The sequence below is a fragment of the Phragmites australis genome, chromosome 19, assembly GCF_958298935.1.
Source record: "Phragmites australis chromosome 19, lpPhrAust1.1, whole genome shotgun sequence".
NCBI lineage: Eukaryota > Viridiplantae > Streptophyta > Magnoliopsida > Poales > Poaceae > Phragmites > Phragmites australis.
Window position 1 is genome coordinate 7225463 of NC_084939.1, and position 16331 is coordinate 7241793.

The 16331-nt window shown below is 44.1% G+C and overlaps 1 protein-coding gene across 1 annotated transcript; it reads right to left on the minus strand.

Annotated features, from left to right (window-relative positions):
• Nucleotides 1-2685: 2685 nt before the first annotated feature.
• LOC133900747 (11-beta-hydroxysteroid dehydrogenase A-like) lies at nt 2686-10585 on the minus strand. The gene is made up of 6 exons (XM_062341977.1): nt 10251-10585; nt 6723-6915; nt 4388-4473; nt 3830-3961; nt 3366-3530; nt 2686-3242 (listed from the first exon to the last, which is right to left on the minus strand). The coding sequence occupies exons 1-6, from the start codon at nt 10446-10448 to the stop codon at nt 2946-2948; spliced, it is 1071 nt and encodes a 356-aa protein (XP_062197961.1). The 5' UTR covers nt 10449-10585; the 3' UTR covers nt 2686-2945.
• Between the last annotated feature and the right edge of the window lie 5746 nt (nt 10586-16331).

The following is a 16331-nucleotide window of genomic DNA, read 5'->3' on the forward strand; positions in this document are numbered from 1 at the left end:
GCGCTATGATTTTGCTATGCTAGTAATGTAGGGAAATGTGAGTTTTTTTTTATTATGTGGAATGTGGATCGTTCTATTTGAAGTCACAGCCTCACTTGAATACAATGTATTTAGGCTATTCTGAATTTATTGTGTTTATTTACTTTTATTTCAGAAATATATGGACGGATTTGGATGCTATAATTGGTATGGAGATTTTTCATTAGAGAAAATATTTAAGATCTTGAAATCTTTGAGTGAAATCAATGCATGCATTGTACTAAAATAGATTGTTGTGAAACTAGTGACCATTATCGTTTTCTTGGTATCATCGGCCTATATGCTTGATGGCAAGCAATTCAGAAGTTTCAGATCTAGAGATGGCAAAGGATTTGCTTCCGCGCGGGTTTTACTGGAACGGATCCGAATCCGAAACCTAACTTGCCAAATCCGACTCGAACCCGAAATCAATATCGGGCGCAAAACCACCCAGCCTCGACGGGGACCCGAAACCCGACAGGGCAACCCGAAACTTGACAGTGGGAGAGCGGCGCGGGTGAGCGGGGTGGGCAGGGCGCGGCACGGCAGGCGATCGGGGCGAGGCTGGCGCGGACATTGGGTGGGCGAGGTTTCAGTGACACCTGCGGGTGAAAAACAGACCCGAACCTAAACCCAAACCCAACCCGAGTCGAGACCCCAACCCGACCCGACCCGATAGCTTCACGGGATTATTTTTCCACCGAACCCGCTGTCGTCAGGTCTAAAACCCGCGAAGACCAGAAACCCGACGGGCCAACCGAAAAAGATTCGGGTCCTAGCTCATGCTACTGGGCTGGCTTGGCTAGCATGCAGCTAGGCCATCTTGCCACGCGAAGCCCAGCATGAATGGGTGGCCTGGCTGATGCTTGTTCTGCCACGGGGGCAAGTGAAAAATGCCTGAGAGAATACGAGAGACAAGAAAAAGGATTCGGCCCAGATAGGTTTAGGATATTATCCTTTTGGTTTTTCATTTTAGAAAATAGCAGAAATTTAAATAATTAAGTAAAGTAGCAAATGAACTCCAAAAATCTCAGAAAAATGTTAGCCGCATGACTAGCGTTCTAGGAAGATGACGAGTTTTTGAGGAAGAAGATAAATTTATAAAGACCTTGGATCCATTATTTTTCAAAAATGTTTAATCACATTTGAAAAAAAGAAAATTGTTTGATTAATAAAAAAATATTGTGTCAACTCTTGAGAAATAAAAAAATAAACACAAAATGTAGAGTCAACATTTTCAAAAAATGTAGAATCGTCACAAAATAAGGAGTCAACATTTTTAGACAATGTTGCAAAAAAAATTAAAAGTGTTAAAAAATGTTGAATCATCACTAAATGTTGAGTCAACAATTTTAGAAAATGTTGAGAAAAAAATAAAAGTCCTAAGAAAAGTTCCTGAAAACAAAAGTTCCAAAAAAGAAAAATTCTAGAAAATTTTTAATATAAAAATGGTTAATAAAAATTTATCAAAAACAATGAATCAAAACTTAAAAAAATTAATTAATATAAATATTTTGAATCAAAACAAAAATATTTAATGAAAACTTAGAAAATTTTTGTTAAATTAATATAAAAATGTTAGCAACACTTAAAAAATGTTGAATTAATATGAAACTATTTAAGTAAAACATAAAATAATTTTGAATTAATAAAAAATGTCGATTTAAAATTTAAAAAAGGTTTAATTAATTAAAAAAATATTGAATCAAAACTTAAAGAAGAACGTTGAATTAATAAAATATCAAATAAAAATCTACAAAAATTGTTGAATCAACAAAAATTGTTGAATCAACAAAAATTGTTGAATCAAAACTTTAAAACCTGAAAAGGGATAAGAAAGAAAAAAAAGAGAGAGAGACCAAGTTACATTATGCACCTTGAGTGGAGCAAGCCCACAGGCTAGGAGCAAAAATGGAAGAAAAGAAAACGAAGAAAAGATGAGCAGGCTCACCAAACAAAAAGCCCATGTGGGGTAGAAGGGCCTGCCGGAAAATGAAAAAGGTGAGAGTGGCATGTTGGTTCAAAAAAAAAAAAAAAATCGATCATTACTTTGCAAAGTAGTGGTTGACCACTAAATAGCAGAATCCAAGTTCGGCGTGTAATAAAAGTTTTGCGAATGGATTGGGAGAGCTGCAGAAGGGGAGGCCGCTGGAATTGCGCTGCAGCCTGCAAGGGAGAATGACGAATGGGGAGCCACGTGTCACTCGTGGCCGGTCCACGAGATGTCCACTTGGTTTTGTTGCGGAGGTTAACCTCATAATAGAGATCCCCGCTTGGCAAATCTACTCTGAACTCTAACTAATACTTAGTAAGGATAAATCTTATTCAGAATATATATGACTCTATTTAGTAGTTTTTCTATAAACTTATTTAACATTAAAAAATATTCTCTCTAGATAGCTAACCATCTTATCTAACTTCTTGAATCAAACACCTCAAAAAATAATATATCTATCTCCGATACAAATATATACATCTAACCGAACACACTCTAGTTCAGCCCATGCAAGCACTTGCTATGGTGCTCGGTTGGGATTGGAGACTTGTTTGAATCCTCCTATGCTCCAAACTTTGTAAACGTTTCGGTCGACAGTGAGTTGGCTGCTCGGTCTGGGACTCTGGGTAATGAATATTTCCTTACAGATAAAAGAAAAGGCTCAATAATACTCTGTTCCAGATCAACAAAGGAATTTTATCACAGGGCGTACCACCAATAAACAGTCGTATCAATTCACATCACACTGTTACTACTTTTACATCAAAGAGGAAAAAGAAAAGGAAAACGAAAGGAATACAAAGAATACAGTGGACCCATTTCAACATTTCATCGATCGGCCCTTTCGATCTTTTTCGCGCTAGTCAAACAACAAACCACGCATGCTTACATATATGAATTTGTGTCGCTAACATCTTGATAAATTGATCGGTCAGTTAGCTGCCATGTCGGCTTGGGAGCGGATGGTCTTGGGGTAGAGGAACTTCTTCCCGCCAACGGCCTCCAGGATCTTCTTGCTCAGCGCGCCGCCGCCGTCCTGCTCGCCGGACTTGGACACGTAGAACGCCTGGGAGAACCAGTCGACGAGCTCCGGCGCGGCGCACATCACCATGTGGAACGGCCAGTACCACCCGGGCCACGTCACGTAGCTGTCCCCCCGCCGCACGCTCGCCACCACCACCGCCGCCAGCGACTCCGTCTTGCCCACCGGCAGCGGCCCGACATTTATCTGCATATATGTATATATGTTTCTCAATGGTTAAAACCGCTTCTGGTTACATGCACGGAATGTTTCGAGCTCGGCACTATATATATGTTAGGCCTAGAGCAGGAGGAGGAGGAGGAGGTGTACGTCGCGGGCCTCCTCGTCGATGCCGACATGGCCGTCCTTCTGGAGGCCCTTGCCCTTGGTGAGGTTGGAGACGACGTACCCCGGCATGAGGATGGTGACGCGGACGTGGGACCCCAGCTCCGCCCTCAGGGTCTCGTAGAACCGTATCACAGCTCCTTTGCTTGCCTGTGCAAATTGGAAAGAAAACCAAAATAAATAAATAAAAACTGAGTAACAGTAGAATTCAGAATCCATGGCGAATCTGGTGAACGAATTTATGTTCTTGTAGGGCATCCTGAGTTCCTGACTGAAATAGTGATCTGACTAGCAGGACAAAGTTATGATTTCTAGATGGCCAGGCTGTTTTGTGTGAGTTAGATCGCCAGATCCATCGGTAATTGGTGTACGTTGGTACACCTACAAGGCGTTTGGTGAGCAGAAGCGACTGTCTCGGTATGTGCATGAGTGACAGTAGCATCGCTTACGTTGTAGAAGCTCATCCTGGCGGTTGGCACCCTGCCGGCGACGGAGGAGGTGACGACGATGTTGCCGCGGCTGGCCTTCAGGTACGGCAGCGCGAAGTAGGTCGGGTACACAGCGCCCCAGAAGTTGAGATCCTGAACGCACCCCGACAAAACATTCAGATTTTCAGACAATACAATTTGGCAACAAATATGTGGAAAGAGATTCAGATGCGAAAATGATCGTCCAGCTTGTCAAAAGAACGTTATAAATTCGAAAGCTAATCCGAATTAATTTGCTGGCGGTAGTGTTTAAGGCGCTACAGTGGAGCCCGCGCTGGACCATTGGTGATGGAGGGAATATCGTGGCAGCTAAGTGCATATAATACAGCGTGTCATTAAGCTTGAGAGTGCGAGAAAAATCGAAGAAATAGTTGTCCCATCGTCGAAAAATCTACTGATTTTCAGCGCCGGTTTGTTAGATTTATGTGCTACGTACGCAGAAGTTCTACAGAGATACGAATCTTTTTCCATGGAATTTTGCAGTGTATGATAGAGTTTTGATGAGTCGATATCACTTACAATCACGTTGTGGAAGGCGGTTATGTTGGTGATTTCTTCGAAGAAGCAGCTTGACCAGATCCCCGCGTTTGCCACCAGGTGATTCACTGCGGGAAATACACCGTGTCAGCATTCGAATACGCAGCCACTACCTGACTCAAACAATTTCACTTAACAACATCTTTACAAGTTTATAAATCAGAAGTAGTATGAAAATATGAGTTGATTCGTCTCGAAGATACATTCATAATACGAGTACTTGATAGTCAAACTTATTCTCCACTAGCTAGGTTATTTCAATGTCCAAAGCGGTATATAAATGTGGCTCCGGGAGTATTTACTAGCTGGTCTTAATAATTTTATTCTTAACAAGTACTCCTAACTACTCATTAAACCAATACTAGCTAATTAATTGTGTGTTGCAACAAAAACATAAATATTGGATATAGTAACATCAAGCAAAAACTTAAGGTATGAAGATGTGGATACGCTATAGAGCACTGCTAAATAAATACGTCGAAAGCGATGTTGTAGTTTGATTAAAGATTGGATCTGAAGAATAAGAAGAAGATTATCTGCTAATTTCTCTCCTAAATTCTTCATTTATTTTCATTATTTGTAAAACGGATCACATATCCATAACCGGTAATGAGCGTGGGAAAGCTAGAGGATGAGGTGGACGGTAAAAGTGAATAAATTATTTAAAATTTAGAAATTTTTATTAGATGAAAGGATATTAAAGGGAAGAAATGATTCATGAACCAACTCGTGTTTTATATAGTAGATAGATATAGGGTAACTAAGATTTTTTTGCTGGTCTTATTTATAGCAGATGAATATTATATGCCTTCTAATATTTTGTGAATTTTAATATATACTCGATCTCTTTAACCACACCTGAAAGGGTTATGAAGATAAAATGGACAAGTCAAAATATCACCTATTAGAAATTAAGAATTGTAAGTAGGTCTAACGTTCCTATCAACCAGATTGCAACATAGGACCCTCCTTTCACTCTTCTTGAAAGCGATTTGCTTTCATGTTGGCGTGGACCACCTACCCTCAGCTACCAGTGAGTTCAACCGTAGAGGGTGACAACTACATGGAATTTTATTTTCTTAACCGATGATTTAAAAAGAAAATAAAGAAAAAGGAAATCCCCCTTTCTATCTAATAGATTCTACGGCTCACCTGCTTATCCACTGTCGCAGATCTTTTTCGATTACTAAGCTTTATGTACCGATCAATCTAGATTGTTTACGTTTTATTTAGTGTTATTGTTAGTACTACCATAAAAAAAAGATTTTTGCATGATCCTGTCAACTTTGCTTGTCTAGCCAATAATAAAGTCTTAGAAATTGCTCCAAGAATGTTAAGTTCCTATTGACCAGGGAACATCACTGGCCAGCCTACGTCTCTACTCTCTAGACGAAAAATGTCAGCGTAATAAGGACCTTAATTTGATTTAGAAGGACTTTTTTCGGGCGAAAAATGTCAGCGTAAGTGTCTTTTTGTTCTTTGTTAAAATCATTTAACTCTTGAAGTGCAGTATTTTTTACAGCATTAAGCATCCATCACATGAAAAACACCAATGCTTAAGAAAGTTACTCCACTCTATTGAGAAGCTACTCCAGTATCTACAGCTTAATTCAGTTAGAGGACTATTAACTGGACTGGAAGAGAAGCTGGAACGTTCGAGACAGTCTTGCATGCTGGTGCAGTCCGGATGATGATCACCACTCCTATTCACTACTGCAATTTAAACAGTCCATCGTCTACCTACCGGCAAGAGTAATTAACCCTTCACGTGACGTACTTGTCAACTTTGTAACCGTGTTATCAGTACGTGTCTGCACACTTGCTGCAAGCAAGGCGCGGATCGATCTACCGTGGGGTCACCTTCACGATGCACTGGGAGCCCTCCTGATTTTTTTATAAGAGGAGAGGAGAAAAGGGAATTGAGGTGAAGGCAAGGTTTACAAATGTGTTTTATCTTTGAAAACTGTTTGGGGTGGTAATCGTGGTTACCGTGGTAACTACATAGTAATTCAGTAAAATTCGATAGAAACCGATCAAATTTTATCAATTTTTTAAATTTTAAATTTAAATTTAGTCGGTAACCGTTCGGTTTATAAAAATGATACGGACCGAATTGTCCGGTAACCATGATAAACGAGCGGTTATCCATAATATTTATAACCCTACGTGAAGGATGAGGAGGAAAACTAAGAGCAATCTCTACTTGTTTCTCCTGTCTCCGCCACTGCTTGCACGCAAGTCGGAAGCAAATTTTAACTGTCGCAGGTAGCAGATGAAAAAAATGTACTGTAGTGGGATGAAGAGGAGGCGCTCGTACGTTTGCCAAAGTGCGCGACGGTCTCCTCGACGGCGCGCTTGGCCTCCTCCAGCTTGGTGATGTCCGCCGGCACGACGAGCACGTCCGGCGCGCCGAGGTCGCGCGCCGTCTTCGCCACGGCGCGCAGCGCGATCTCCGTCCGCGCCACCAGCGCCACGCACGCGCCTTTCCGCGCGTACTCGTACACCAGGTGCTGAAAAAGGAAAATCACAGCAGATAAAAAAGAAGAGATCAACTTCCTGATAACCAAATGTTTATCCTAAAATGTCCTTTGGATTCGCCTCCTCCAAACATGTGCTAAATGTACGTGTACATGCAAGGACTGTATACAGCTGTTCTGTTGTCGTCATTTGGTGCCCTCCTTTATTTGATGTATACCTTACGTGCCGTATCTACCATTGTTCCTTCACATCAAGCAATGAAGGTTCAACAGTTTACTTCCAGACTATGAATGCAGTTGCGGATACAAGGTCCCCACGTAGGCGGGTCTTTTTCTTCCTCTCCTCTCTTTTTTGTTCTTCCTTACGTAAAAATTAAAGAAGGGGATTCAGTGCCCCCTCCCCCGGTGGATCTGTCCCTGCAGAATGGGCTTTATTCCAGCGACTGTAGAACCACGTGCCGCCGGAGCTAGCACTACAGTAACGGCTGCAGGATGCATGAGAGATATGGTTTTATTTAACTCTAGCACAAATTTATCAGGTACCACTGATAATGGGATTTTGAATTTATTAGAATTCTATTGATGATATACAATTTTTTCGGTCAAATTTTAGAAAAAAAACGACTTAATTTCTTAGAAAATAATAACATAAAAAACTATATAATAATAATAAATAAATGAGAAAATATCACTGATTTAAAGACACAACTTGTAAAATGGAAATATCAAAAATATTATGATTTTAAAGAAAAACGATTTAATTTCTCTAGAGAATAACACTGATTATCTTTAAACCATTTAACATTAAAAAAACTACATATAATAATAAATAAATAAGAGTACCACTGATTCAAAGACACAACCGGTAAAACGGAAATATCGAAAATATTATAATTGTATCACTGATAATTTTTTCTGGATGAGAGATGCTTTTCTAATCGTGATCCTCCCCAGCCAAGTGGCAACTACAGAGGATCTACAGTAAAGAGTACGAGGAGGTCACCTAACTGACAGATTAAAATACAATAGCTTAGATCAGATACTAAGTACCCAATAAACAGTATCAAGCGTTGAAATAGTAATACCCGTAATGTTACAGTCACTGTTTAGCTCCTCACAAAATACTGTGGCAGATGCTGCAGTGATCTGCATGGCCTCCTCGAGGATCCGGGTCCGTGCTTTTCGCTTCGGCTGGCTCGCCGGTACGGTGCAAGAACTACATGCAACCACAAGTTTACAGGAGGCCCATGCCCCGGAGTAAATGAGATGGCCGGTGCAAATTTTATTATTGGCCTGGGGAATCCAGCCGGAATTTCTACGGATTTCACATTCTTCATATACTAGCAACCTTTTGGGTCACTTTTTAAAAATAGGATTTTCTAGGGATTATTGCCGGGATTGTACCGATTCTTGCGAAAACATGTGGTTTCCCATTAAATTACCAAGTTCTAATCGTGGTCTCTGTATGTATTATTCTTTCTGCAATATTAGCAGTTTGATTGTTATATTTTGTTTAATAATTTGTACCTACCTGCTGCACCCTCTAGTGTATAATTGTAGTAACAGCATTGTTGATATCTTTCTCAAGTGTATAATGTTTCTCGAGAGTGTGTGTGCAGGGACGGAGCAGGGAGGGGCTGGCAGGAGCCTTGATCCACTATGGCTGATGATTTTCTTTATATAACTTAATTTTTTAATGTATAATAATAAAATTCCTTTATTTGACACCTCTAATACTCAACTCATCCTAATTAGCTCCTCCTTTGATTTTTTCTAGCTCCGTCTCTGTGTGTATATACCTGCTGTACCCTCTGTCGTAAATAGACCCAGTATAGAAACAGAGGAGCCGATTGTGGTCTTAAAAGCGGATATCATTTAGTAGGGTCACTACTATAGTTGGTGTGTTGATCAAATTAGAAGCGCTAGCTGAAAGATAAATTTTTTTTTGGGAAGCTCAGAAAAATATATGCCATGAGAAGTATCACAAAATGTTGCTTTCCCGATACATATAAAACTTTACGGAAGTTGGGAATTAAATAAAGGCACTGCAGCAAAAGAATAAACCATATTTATATGGCGGCAAATATATCAATTTTCATTCCCTATCAACATGAATAAATAGGCAATGCAAAAATCAGTTGAGAGATTTTTTTTTCAATCTTGCGCTGAAGGTTTTTCCATAATTCACGGTAACTATGTAAAGAAAAATACACGTGCTTAAGTTATTATTAACATATCAGATAACATATCAGGGGTCATATCAGATAACGCCAAATCTAACTGGAAAACAAATTACCCAACCTGTCATCTAAAATTAACTTCTGGACCGTCACCTAAGTTCCTTTCAAAGAGCAAACAGCTATGTTTTTTTTTTTTCAAAAAGCAAATTCTGTTTGGATGTCATATATAGTTTTCGAAACACACGGTATCAAGAAACTACAGATTTTAAAACCAGAGCCACACAATACCATGCTTTAGGGAAAAGAGGTTATGAGTGGAGTTTCCAAAACTCCAAAAAGGTCATAATTTTGTCAATACTATTGTTTTCAAAACTATATTTGTTATATCCAAACACCTCCGAGCTTTCCAAAAACCAAAGTATTTTGCAAAACTGTGGTATTTTTTTTTCAAAACTCAAAAATACTTTACATCCAAACAAGACCTAAAATGGAACTGAAAACAGGAAGTTGCAACCACCACATCAGCATTTGAGAAAAACAAATGTATTGTTTAAGTGATACTTCCATGTCCACATGGTGATGTTATAATTTTTTGCTCATAATTTGACATGTGCATGCTTGTATGTGTGTCGCAATCGGCACAGATGCAAATTTATGCCCTCATGTCGTGCCCCTGCAAGCTAATCTTATCCACAACCTTTCCTTTTTCAGATTCTACTTCTTCTTTTTGAGACGCCCTCGATCTTTTTCGGATTCAGAACAGCTAGCACGAAGCCGCAAACTGGAGCAAGTATATGATTCGTAGACCGCATTACACGCTGTTGGTTCAACCACCCTCAACAAAGCTGCTGCACCGTTCTGAACGGCCCAGATCGACCATGCAAACCGATCGATCAAACGCATGCAAGTACTCATGATATTTTCAAGAGAAAAAAGAGAAAAAAAGAAGAAGCAAGCACTCCTATTACAGGAAAAAGCTATACTTGCTGGGTCTGTAATGAAACAATAAAAGTTTTTTTCTTAAAAAAACCATAAAAGTTCATGCATGCATGCCAAGCAGAATTAAAGCCACTGACAACCGGCCCCTACCGGGAGGCGCCATTTCCAGAGGGACGTGTCGTGGTACGAACGTGCGCGTTCAATACGCGCTACGCGTGCACGTACGACGTAGTCAAGTAAGGCACTGACCTCGCCGATGCCGGAGGACGCGCCGGTGACGAGCACGACCTTGCCGCGGAGGTCCTCCCCCTTGGCGAAGGGCCTGACCAGCAGCCTGTTGAAGAGGCGGCAGACGAACGCCACGGGCAGGTACACCAGCAGCACCAGCGCCAGGCCGACGTGCATGAAGCAGCTCAGGAGCACGTTCACCACCGCCTCCTTGCTCATCTTCGCTCCGGCAAGGGCGGCGCGTGCGTACGGTTTATTCTGCTGGCTGACTGGCCGGTCGGCCTTCTCCGACGTAGACCCTCCCGGTGGTGGCGGCTACGGAGGAGGAGGAGCGGAGAAGGAGAGGCGGCGGAGGGTGTGGGAGCCTGCGGTGTGGTATTTATGGGTGACCGGAGAGATTGGAAGGCGGGGAGGGAATTGATGGATGGGTGGGGTTGCTGCACCTATAGGGGAACTAACACATACTACACTATATTTTACTATTCCAAAAAAAATCTACTTCTACTACTCGAGTAGTGCTCTCGGATATTAACCTAATCCCTAAACCACATATTTAACTATTATTTTTATATAATATATTTATAGAATATATCAAAGTTATATTATTATAAAACTATGTTTTGAGATAAATTCATCCGTATTATTTTTAAATATTCAAAGTCAATACATAAAGAGTATTTTGCAGTTGAAGTTTTAACAATATTAACTACATGCAAAGGGACATGGTAGCTGTGTGTGGTTGATGCGGTGCAACCTCCGACGGGGTCCAGATTGGTGTAATTGTTGCGGCCAGGGGGGAGCGGTGACCGGAGTAAATGCCGGCGCCGGTGGCGTCTGTCACGAGCCATGCCATGTTCTACTCATGTCCACTTGCTTCAATGTAGTGCAATGGTGCCCTAGCTACTCCGTCGTCGGCTAGCTTGTTGCTGTGCGTGCACATGCGGCAGACGTCTAACACCTGGATTGAACATCGGTTTCTTGCCATTGTAAACGACTGGAGTGTGTGCAGTGCCGTTCTAAAGCCGGATGGACGATTGCGATGCTGGAACCCGTCCACCTCGTACTACCCAAACAGCGTCTTTTTCGTGATTACCGGTAGTTCGTAGCCTTGTGTGGCTGTGATGATCAGAGAGTGAATTTTCACGACACCGATCGACCGATCCATCCATCCATCCATCGGCCACCAGACAATCGCAGGTATTTACTGTGGTTCTAGCTGTAGGTACACGTGAATGCGTGAGCTCAAATTCCTAATTCCCTTCTTGTTCGCGGATACGTGGCACAGTAAAACCAGTTAATTCACTCTCTGATGTCGATTACGAATACATATGGTCAAATTTTAGAACCTTTGAACCATAATACATATACACAAAAGTATAATGATTTGGTAATAAAAACAGTATCAGTAGATTTGTTATAAACAGATTAAAAAGAAAACAGACGGATGGACTTGGGAGGGGGCGGCCCAGCGGCAATGACTGACGGCGGGCAGGGCGCCATTGGCTGCGTGCGGCTTTGGACGGTTGGTGGGTTGTGCCAGCGGCGGGGGACACGAGGAATCGGCCCGGTGTCGCTGGGTTAGTGCGATGAGGGCGGTCGTCGCAGATTCGGCGGGGTTCCCGCCGCCGGAGACTGAGGTGACAGCGGGGCGGGGGAGAGCGACGAGATGAGACGACCTTCGTCGGAGGTTGAAGAACGATGGGAAGAAGGCCAGAGGTTGAAGACAAAATCTGGACGCTTGGATGGCGATCCGACGGTGGACGCCCATCGACTGTAAAAAAGGCCGTTTTCAGCTGATTGAAAACTACCATCTCCCATGTTTTAAAAATCTTGCCATGCTTTATTTCCATGTACTAGATCAGCAAGTATGTTTCCTTTTCATTTTTATTGGAGGAGAGGATAGGAAGGTGGGGAGGGTGGGGTAGGTGAGGTTTAGCTGAACAAATTGAATGGAATGGAATGCACTCACTCATCATGCACTGACCGATGCCCAGGTGGTGCCCTGGTGCTCACCCTTCAACCAGACCGCAGAGTGCAGCAGGCGCACCGCGACCGCGCTCCGCTCCGAGAAGCTGGGGCGGCGACTTGAATGCATGCATGCTGCTGCAGGGCCACGAAAGCTCGCCGCGGCATCGATGGTCACGGACTCCGATCCTTTGACCTTTGGCCAAGCCTGCCACCGATATATTTAACCATCTGCTGCATGCTTACCGAACCTGTCAGTATTGAAACACATTTCGTCTGTGTAGGTGACTGAGCAGGCCAACCGGCAATATACGTGCGTCAGGGAGAGGAATGGGTCGGAGGCAGCAAGGACACCGAAAAAAGGAAGATAATCCTACGAGACATGATCTCATTGACGACTAAAAGACTGCATGGTTTTGTTGTGCATGCATGCCGACCTCACCGGGTCGATGCATGCATGGACGCTGGGGTTTTGACTCGATCTGACCGTGACCGGCAGGCAGGCTGAACTGATGGAGTCGTAGCCGCCTGCAGTGAACGATTCAGCCGCGAAAAGCAGGCATCAGGCTGTCGTACATTGCTCGCATGCATGGCCGGAAACGACATGATTCGAGCGATACAGAAAGTACCGCTATTGACCTGACTCCCTTGCGTCACAACCAGTAAACAATCGCTGCTGCATGCAAGCCCCAGCCGTGCGTGCGTGGCCTGCAGTTGCCCGGCTCTCGGCGGAAATTAAATCTATAAGATTCGATCTTAAAAAACACTCAAAATGAATAGTATAAATAAAATCTTACAAAAATCTTTTATAATATTGGTTTCGCTCCCTACAGTGAGATCGACGACAACAAGTACGGCAAGAAGCCGCTGCTCCGAAGTAGTAGTTGCTTTGACCGGCCGGCAGGAAGTTGCAATGGCCGCTTGCCCGGCAGCCCATGACGCGCAACCAATCGGCCGTCTCGTCTCGTCCCTATCGCCGGCGACGCGAGGCTATGCGTGGATCTCGCGCAGGATCATATCCGGCCCCGGTTCTGGTGGTCCTCCCTCCCTCTGCCCATGCCCATCCTCTCGAATTGATGGCAAACGTGTTGCTCCGCGATACGCCTTGTCTGTGTACATGTATATGGCAGCTATGCCTGGGTTTGATCGATTAGGACTAGGGAGAATCGGCCGGCTAATAACAGTGATTTAGGTTGGAGCAATTATGTGTGTGTTAACAAGGTTGCGAGTGGCGTGTCGTGGTATTTAGCGGCGAGAGGGTCGACCGTTGCCTGTTCCAAAATCGACATCGGCTGGTAATCAATGAGAAGTTATTAGTGATGCCGGCAGGGACGGCTTGTAATAGCCCCTCCCCTTATATATCTATTAACAGTGTAAAAATCATATTTGTTTCTCCTAAGAAAACAAATTAATCATTCAACATTTAGAATCAATCATTGGAATGATACTATTTTACACTATGCATGTATGTGTTGGTTGTGTGCTAGATGACCTATGCGCTCTCACTATGTAAGAAATTAATATAGAAGGTATTATATTAGTGATTGCTGCTTAGAAACTGTCGGTGTATCAGGAACCGGGGGTCCCTGAGTCTCGAGGTCAGGCCAGCCGTCCGCCACGTGTCACCATCCCACGAGGTCCCTCCTGCGGGATGAGGAAAATCCAAGTTCCGGGAGAAGGTGCTCGGGGCCACAGTCTCTGGTCCCCGAGCACCCCAGTTCCCCGATGACCCGTAGAGTTCAAGTACCGGGAAGAAAGTTCTCGGGGAAGTGCCCGCTCATCCCCGAGCACCCTAGTCCCCTGACGATCAGAAGAGCTAAGTTCCGGGAGAGAGTGCTCGGGGACCGCGCGCCGCAGTCCCCGAGCGCACGGTTCCCCGATGGCCAGCGTGAGAATGCTCGGGAGCGAATGCTCGGGGCTGCGCGTGGCAGCCCCCGGGCTCTCGGTTCCCCGAAGGGTCTGTGCGAAAGTGCTCGGGGTTGCTCGTGGCAGCCCCCGAGCATTCGGTTCCCCGGAGGATCATGCGCGAATGCTCGGGAGAGAGTCATCGAGGAGGTAACCAGTACCCCCGAGCACCCGGTATCCCGAAGACAAAGATAGGCATTCCCGGGAGAGAGTGCTCGGGGAGGTGAACGGTACCCCCGAGCACTCGGTTCCCCGACGACCCAGAGAAGCCCGCAAGGGGCCCACAGATGAGGTATCCGCCCGTCAGAGGTCCAAGGCTGCATTAAATGAGCGCGCGTGGCCTGACATATCCAACTGCTCCCGCCGCGGCGTTAGTTCCTGCCATGCTTTGGCAGAGGGGCGTGGGGCTATTAATTGCATGGGTCCCGTCCCGTATTATCCAGTGTATATCGGGATAACGTTGCCAGGATCAAGGCGTTCCGCCTGCCGCCCTGCCGTGGCAGAGGAACAAAACAGGGCGGGCACGCCGGGTGGCTCTAGGGCTGCCCGGTGGGCCCTCTCAACGGCGCCCATTGCCAGAGCGTCCACAGTGACAAGTGACCGGACGCGCGCCACGTTTTTCCACCGCCCCAGGCACTTCGCCCAGAGGAAATGATGACGTCTCTCTCAGTCGTGGCGTCTTGGAACTTGTGCCCCTTCCTTCCTGTTCGGGGTATGTCGCGGCCGGCGAGTGCATAAAAGGGTCGGCACACAGGAGATGAACAAGCCCAAGCAGTCGACCGTGCCGCAACAGACGAAGAAGACGAACCCCACAACGAACCAAGCCAACGGACAAAGACATTGTGAGCTAGCCTGAGTAGAGCTCCTACCGAGAAACAAGGAGCATCAAGTTAGACACAATATTCCTGTAACCAGATACATCCTCGGGGGACCTCCCTCAGGACAGTTATTTCATCCATACAGGAGTAGGGTATTACGCCCCCGTGCGGCCCGAACCTGTCGAAACTCCGGTGCATTTACTTCTCTTTGCACTAGGTCGATCATCCCCCACCACCGGCCGTGCATTCACTTCCACTTCCATTTATTTCTCCGACGAACTTATTCAGGATCATCCCCCCGGCTGAATCTCTAAAAAGGGGTCTCTCGGGATCCCTGCGACAGGAGTTAATCCTCCGACAGAAACCGTCACTAATTTTATATTAGTAATGGGTCCAATGACGGCCTGTCACTAATGTTACCCTGGGTTAGGATCCGGTCAAGACACGTCACTAATGATATGTCTGACGGGAGAGGAAATCACATGTCACTAAAGACCATAGTGACGATTCACATGAAAACCCGTCACTGATGGTATAGTCATTAGTGATGGACAGAGACAGCACACGTCACAAGCTCATCTATGATGAGTGATAACTACACCCGTCACTAATAATTGAGTCATTAGTGATAGGTAATAACTACACCTAACACTGATGAGAGTAGAGACGACACACGTCACAAGTTCATCAATGACAAGTGATAACTACACCTGTCACTAATGATCAATCATTAGTGATGGGTGATAACTACACCTATCACTGATGAGAGTAGCATAAACTATGGTCGAGAATCCAAGTTGCCAGTCTAAGGCTCAGTTGGTCGAATCAAAATTATGATCAGTAGGCATGTTTCGGCTAGCTCCTGTTCCTTGCGACCAGTATCAGAAAGCTACTCAAAATCTTAATAGAGTCAATAGTGATGAGTGTGTCTATCACCTGTCACTGATGAGAGTACCACAAGCTGTAGTCGAGAATCCAAGTTGTTGGTCTGAGCCTCAGCTAGTCAAAGCAAAATTTCGACCACTAGGCATCTTCCGACCAGCCCTGTTCCTTCTGATCAGTATCAGAAAGCTACTAAAAATCTGAATAGAGTCATTAGTGGCAAGTGTAGCTATCACCCGTCACTAATGAGTCAATATCATTAGTGACGGGTGATAGCTATAATATGTCACTGATGATTAAATATAGCTTAATTCAGAAATAACTTTTCATACGGGGTCGGATGAATACAAATTTATATAATAATTATAACTCTTGACGAGATCTACAACTTTGTAGTTGATCACTTTTTTTATTTAAATCAATATAGATGCACAAATAAACATCTAAAATACTGTCGAAGGAAACTACACACTTGACCACAATCTAAATTGCTGGATCTAGTGTACAATTAGTATCAATGATTGAAAAAGCC